Here is a 7,350-nt window from a genome sequence, read left to right as displayed (position 1 = left end):
GTGCCCTTCGTCGGCTGTCGTGGTAGCATTGTCAAAAAACTGGTAATTGAAGGCTGGAAATTGCGTTGTCTACTTTTTAGGGTATCGTATTTATACCACTTATCTGGTATCTTTGGTGTGATACACGGTTTGCCTTGTGTTACAGGTACAGTGCTAATCACTTCACGCGGTTTTAAATATGTTACAAATCGCTCTAACTCCGCATTACTAGAATGCTCAGAATACTCAATGCCAACAATATTGATTTGACCGCGGAGCGATGGTTTGTTATTTTTTTCCCAACCGGATGGGCGAAACGCAAGCACAGCATCAAAATGGGTGTGAAATTGGCGAAAATACTCGACTAGAGACTGTAATAATTCTGTGTTATCTTAACAACTTTTATTAATTAGTAAAAAGTTATTTAGTTACTTACCTGATAGCTTACTTTACCAATGGATATTACATGCATTTGTGCCAAGTAAGGATCATCACAAAGCAATCCGCGAACTTCATCTAAATCCATTGCCCGCAAAGCTGTCAAACGATTCTTCTCAGTCCAAACTTTCAACCCAAACTCATGAGCCAACCTCGTCCAAAACCGCTCTTTACCAATCACATATGAGCCACAAACATATAATATGCGCGTTGTTGGACGCTCATTGTGAAACTTCTCTATTATACATTTGGCGCGATCGATACTTTCATGTTGAGAGCAAAAATTATGCTTATGCGCAATATATGTGGTATCAAGATAAATTCTATCAATGTAATTATTCCAGAATATCGGCTCGGACTCCATGTCCGGTGAGGCTCGAAAATCGCCGGTGTGTAAAATGCAACTTCCGGTTGATAATTTAAATACAAACATAACCGCGCCTGGGCAACTAAATTGAGAAAGTCAATAAATTAACAAATCAATTTCATGCTGAGTCTACTTACTGATTTGCATCGATTGCGGTGACTTCTACGCCATTAATAACCAACGGCATGTTCAGATCGATTTCGTGCAAATATTGATCTTCTACGGGTATGAGAGCACGCACCAAACGTGCTGGAAATGAAAAAAAAAAACAAAATTATGCAGCTCAGTGAAAATATCTGTGTGCAAAAACCTGTTACCCGTTAATGGACTCACAAACAGTGGCATTGAAAATTTTCGCGTAAGGCCTTGATAGTGGTCCGCATGAAAATGTGTAAGAAAGTAGTGAGTAACGTCTGCAATCTGTCCATATTGGAATGCATCAACAGCGAACGTAGTACCAGCTACAACTTTATATGGCGGACAAACTCGTATTTTCTTTACCCTACCACTCTTCGACGTAGAAGGTAGAGGCTTCTTATCCTGAGTGGGAATTGGAGAAGCGTTGTTGACTTCAACAATTTTCGTATTAACAACGGGGCAAATATCGAAATTGGATGCCCAATTACTACTGGATGCATCATTGCTGGTCTGTGGTGGTGTTGGTGGAGTTGAAGCAAGAAGTTTTGTATTTTCTTTAACCTTCATAGGCGTCTTTGGCACAGTTGCTTTTGTCATGGATCTTGTTACACATGCAATCTCCCTGCGTTCATTTGTATTATTTCGATCTTCGATTTGTGAAATTTTTTTATTACGGGCCACATTTACTTCGCTCCTTGGTTTCGCTGACTGTGCTGACTTTGGCATTGTAGCTTTCTTGGGAAAAACATTATCATGGGTTTCCTTAATCAGCTCAGATTTTATGCTTTTCTTATTGTTTGAGGGCCCACTGCATTTTTCATGGGTATGGCGCCGCACAGGGATAGAAACCATTACGGTAGATTCCATGGCATTTTCTTCTGGCAGCGTGTTATAGAGATCGTTTATGTTTTCTTTTTTAACATTTTCAATTCGTTGTGGGATTTTTTTCTCTGCGTTTTTATTCTCAATTGAATGGAAATGCTCGTCTAGCTCCATCAAATTAGGTTTTAGGTCTTCCCTTTCTGTGTCATCATCAGAGATTAAATCTATTAGAATATCTAATATATCTTTGGATTTTTGTTTAGGCTTTTTGCTGGTGCCACGAGCAGCATTCGCTGGCCCAGATCTTTTGCGCACTTTCCTCGGTGGTGTTGGTGTCATATTAGTGAAGCCGCTCACAGTTGAAGCAGTAGTGGTGTATTCGTCCTCCTCTTTGAACAAACGCTTTCGTCCTTTATTTCTAGTAGTCCTACTTGTGCCACGTCTTCTATTGTTTACTGATTTTGTATTCGTTTTCGCAGTTGAATAACTATTTTTGTCTGTCTCTGTACGAGGCTCAATTTTGTACGACTTGGAACAGCTCTTAAAATAACTATCGATTCGCAACTGGCTGGGAGGCGGTTCCTTCGACCTGAAATTCTTTTTCGTCGTAGTTTGTATATGCGCTGCTGTAACTGTTTTGCGTGTAACACTTGCTGCTGCTTCAACTTCCGAGTCCTGTATAAGTTTTTTGCGAGTTGTTGTAGCCGCCTTCTTTCTACCTTTACCTTGGTTTAGTTTCTTCGGTGTGCCTGCTGAAGTTATCGCCCCAACTTTATTTATAAATTTAACTTCACAGTTTTCATCTTCACTGCAACTGTTCAAGAATTCTACCTTCAACTCCCTAAGACGATCCGTCTTAATGCGCTCAACATCAACCATTGCATAATATTTACGATTTGTACTACCGGAAATCCTCTGATTAGGTTTTTACTTCGATTTAATTTTACTTTTCTTTGGAGCTTGTGAAATTGTTTACCATCTGTCAAAATATAAGCGGGGAACATCTCGTAGAGGTGGAAAAATATCGACGATACTATCGATAAGGTTTGTGTTTTCAAAAAATACTATCGATGTTTTAAAACTATCGATACTATCGGCTGTATTTTCGAGAAATGAAAAACTACATCTGTAGTTAAGCGCATTTTCCGCTGCACAAAATCTTAAATTTTCTAATAAATCTATAACGATATGTTTTATTTTTTTAAAAAGCACCTCAAGATCTGTGTCACAAAACTTTGGGAATGGTAAAAATTACAGGTATATTTTTAATAAAATATTAGTCTTGTTTTAAAAATATATCGTGTTTACAACTATATAATATTTAGTCATGGTTGATTGGAATAAAGTTATATTAAAAAGTTTCGTTTTACAATTTCTTTTAAATACGGCGTTTTACTTGTAGCATGTTCTCAGTGTACATACACATCCGATAAAGAAGTCGAAAGGGATAAGGATCCTCAACCGTTAATTTAACCGAATTACGGAGCTTTTATTAATTTACGTAAGCCCAGTTTCACGAATAAATTTAAAAATATATCAGACACAATTTTGTTCGGAAAACTTGTCATTTTAAATTTTAAAAGGCTGATGAAAACAAAATTGATTGCTCCAACCGGGCATTAACGTTACGGATCCTAAATATCTCTGCCATTAAAAAACAAAGCTTTATATTCCTATATAATATAAAATACCTTTGCATTCCAGTATTGCCTGTGGAGTCAGAGAGTTTTAAGTTCGACGGGATTAACTATTAATAGTAGCCGAACTCTGGAAAAGATTTTTTGTAGAAAAATATTTATATGTGCAAACAAATACATGATATAGTACGTTTGACTTAACAAAGCTAAATATTTTAATAAAAATGCATATATGTAATATATATATACTGGCAGTAAGAGCTAAAAAGCGTCCGAAAACATCGCAGTACAGATATATAGATAAACACGTGCAAAAGAAAATGAAAACATACGTTTATAAATAAAAATATGTACAACATATGCACAAAAACGGCACTCACGTACACAACACATACACAAAAACCATACTAGACTGTGGCACTTTGATTTCGGAATGCTTACATAGTGGGAAAATAGCTTACTGCCAATATAGAAGTATTACATATATTTATTAAATTTTTCTTATAAATTAAATATGGCCGAAGGTATCGATATATCGATAGTGTTCATCAATACTATTGGCAAATGTCGATGATCACTACTATCGATAGTTTTCCACCGCTAGTATATCGATGCTTCTTTTTCTTCCGTTCACGACAAATGGAAGATGGGGCAGACCCATTAGGAAAAATTAAGACAATGGTAATCAGTGATGGAAAATATGTGCATTTTTAGCTTTGCAAGTTTTCCTAAAAATGTTTGATTATGTCGCCGATGAGGATGTATGTGGTAAAATATGTCAATACTTTATTTGTTTGCAAAGAGTGAAGACTTTCCTGGAACTTTATTGATTGATATTGGAATTGATAATCGACTGTAACGTGGGCGTTACATATGTATATCAAGTACTAAATTTCAAGTTTCAATACATACACAAACGCAGTCGCATTTTTTGTATTCAGAATATGTGAGTCCGAAAGGAGTCCTAGGTAGGTAAGAAATATGAATTTAAAAAACAAAAAATTGTTTCCTCTTATATCTCTTATCTCTTAGGACTCATATATGATCCGAATTATTAGCCAGCACCTATAAAAATTCTAAATTTATATCTAAACTTGTTTATACACTAGCCAAGTTTTCATATACGGAAAACGTCTGAAAATGATGATATTATTTGAAAGTAATAATTGATTGTGTTAATGCATTCTAGCATCCCATCCCGCAGATAAACGTAAAGTTTGCCGATTGTACGATCTCGTGTAAATTTCCATATCCGTCATGTTCGTATACGGAACACGTTCGAAAAAGATGATGTCAAAGTAACCGAAAATGAAATCGGCGATCGGACGAAAATCCGCATTTCACCCACTTTTTTCTTTTTCGGATCGATTCCGATTTTTTGCTGTATGGGAATATATTTTGCGGGGGGGGGGGGGGGGGGGGGTTACATTTCTCGGCCGCTGTGGTGTAGTGGTAAGCAGTGCGCGCTTTCACCCATCAGCACCTGGGTTCAAGCCCCGGTCAAAGCAACATCGCAAAAAATATAGAAAAAGCTTTTTCCTTAACAGCGGTCGTCCCTCGGCAGGCAATGGCAAACCTCCGAGTGTATTTCTGCCATGAAAAACAGCTTCTCATAAAAATACTATCGCCTTTCGGAGTCGGCGTAAAACTGTAGGTCCCAACCATTTGAGTGACAACATCAAAGCGCCCACCACAAATCGGAGGAGAAGCTCGGCCAAACACTAACATATGTCTAAGCGCCAATCTGTTATTATTATTATATTTCTGAAAATTCGCTTCAACTAATACGCTGTTTAAAATACATTTATGTACAGTATGTAATATATAAATAAACTTTTTAAAGTTTCATAAATTGCACTTTATTTACATAAAATTAACAAAGAACTCAAACATTTTTAACCGACTTCAAAAAAGGGGCGGTTATCAATTCGTCGGAATATTTTTTTTTTATTTTTTATGTATGCTACAGCATAACTTCGGACCACGTGAACCGATATTTCAATAATTTTTTTTTTATAACTTTCAAAAGTAATAAAAAATGTTATAGAACTAAAACACAAGATGCGCTCAATTTTAAAAAGTAATAAAAAATGTTAAAAAAGAGTTTTAATTTTACTTTTCCTCGATTTCTGGTTTCTGGTTTTCAATGAAGATGGTTTTCTTCTATCAAAATTTCTTAAATCAGTTTGCAGCTCTCAGGAAAAAAATACATACTTATTTCTTCAAGGAAATTTACAGCTAAAGCAAAGTGATTTTTCAAGCAACAGAAATAATAAGAGAGCTGGATTCTAAGCTTTAAGATACAATATGTATTTGAGGTTTTTAACTTTAGGGTGGTTTGAACCCCAAAATCGACCCCTTGTGTGCGTTAATTAAGCTTGGTAAATTGGTTATAGATATTAAAAAATAAGCAAGTAAGTAAGTAAAGGCTCGGTTTTGTTTTCAAACGTAAGGATTTCATAGTCTCATAGTTGCTTAATTTGAAAGCTATTACCTACACATTCTTTCAGGCTTTCAACATTGATGATTTACAAAAAGTCAGAACTAATAAAATATTCAAATTCAGTTTTTGATTGATATAATGGATTTCCTCGAATTACATATCATATCATTTTAAGAAAAAAATAATATTAATAACGACTTTTTTTTCTGTTACGATTTTGTTACATCGTTTTGCATTTCAGTTGACGATATACTCCTATAATAGTTAGCTGCACTTTCGCTAAACAAGTAATTTGAAAAATTGACTGAAAATTATCCTTTGAGAATATTTTAATAAAAAAATTTGGCAAACGAAGAAAAATTAAACATTTTAACCGGCAGGATAATACTAATCAATTTCGCTTAAATTGAAGCAAAACGCCAACGCTGATGAGATAAAAAAAAAGACAAATTTTCGACAGAAAATCCCTCACTTTTTCGTAAAACCCCGAAAAAGGCCGAAATCCCGTAAACTTGCAACACTGGGTGGGATAGTAGTCGTTTTTCAAAAGTGCAACGCTGCTTGTGAATCGTTCCGATTGTAAAACAGTCGCAATAACTGAAAGAAGCAGAAAAATTTAATTCAGTTTTTTCGAGTTTTCCAAAGCGGCTGGTTGTGTGTATATTCGTACTGTTTTCATATTCGATTTCCACACATATTTTGACTAGAAATGTATTTTCCAATATTTCCTATATTCAAATAAAAATAGATGAAATAATTCCTAAGTATTGATGTTTAGGTGTGGATAAAATACGATTATTTTGGATTAATTGGCTATAAACAACGATTATGCATAAAAATATACATTCGAAGTTATAAATGGAAAACCAACATAATAGAATGCAAATGGAAAAATCTATATCACGAAGTGGAAATGAAAATGAAGTGTGAATGAAAATTGTGCACAAGTGGTGCGTCGACAGTGCGTTTTGATGGAGTGGAGTCGAAGTGAAACGAGGAATTAGTGTGTGGATGCGCGGAGCGCGGTGCAAGGAAGTGTATAGTGCGGTCTAGCGTTGATGAAACCAAAGAAAAGTAAAAATAAATAGCTCGGATTATATTCAGGGGAGCGTTTATTCAAAAATCGTATATAGTGCATGTAAAATTGAATAAAGCAATGTTTTTATGAAAAGGTGTAGAAGAAATTCAACTCGCTATTGTTATTGCTTGGATGCATATTTCGATGTCTTTTGTCACTTGACGAACTACTTTCTATAACAAGATTTGTCAAGCTATAAATAATAAAAAATGCGATGAGGCAACAAACAAAAGAATACAAATAAACGGCATAGTAGCAGACTTGAAACTTACAACATCTTCAGCGGCAAGAATAAAACGACAGACACACAATCGCAACGTAAAAATAGTTGCGGGAACAATAAAAATTCAAGCGACAAGCAAGGGGTGGTAAACAAGTCTCGCGTATCCAAATCGACCAAGCGAGAGGGTTGCATGTGCATCCGCAGGTTGACCGGCCGACCATAACG

At 35.6% G+C, this 7,350-nt stretch overlaps 1 protein-coding gene across 2 annotated transcripts in view; it reads right to left on the bottom strand.

The window, feature by feature from the left end:
* Positions 1 to 7,350, bottom strand: part of LOC118737377 (DNA cross-link repair 1A protein) — an 11,007-nt gene that overhangs the window by 869 nt on the left and 2,788 nt on the right. The window contains exons 1-4 of one of the 2 annotated variants that reach the window (XM_036467835.1): positions 1,102 to 2,734; positions 922 to 1,033; positions 416 to 866; positions 6 to 350 (exon numbers count right to left, since the gene is read on the bottom strand). The exons of the other annotated variant lie outside the window; for it this stretch is intronic. Coding sequence (XP_036323728.1) covers positions 6 to 350; positions 416 to 866; positions 922 to 1,033; positions 1,102 to 2,623 — 2,430 coding nt within the window. The 5' untranslated portion in view covers positions 2,624 to 2,734. Of the gene's footprint in view, positions 1 to 5; positions 351 to 415; positions 867 to 921; positions 1,034 to 1,101; positions 2,735 to 7,350 lie in introns of those variants that run through there. 2 annotated transcript variants of the gene reach the window in all.

The sequence above is a fragment of the Rhagoletis pomonella genome, unplaced genomic scaffold (genome assembly GCF_013731165.1).
Source record: "Rhagoletis pomonella isolate Grant_MI unplaced genomic scaffold, Rhpom_1.0 Rhpom_scaffold_00001, whole genome shotgun sequence".
NCBI lineage: Eukaryota > Metazoa > Arthropoda > Insecta > Diptera > Tephritidae > Rhagoletis > Rhagoletis pomonella.
Note: the sequence above shows the minus strand (reverse complement) of the source record. Positions and strands in the feature narration are given on the sequence as shown.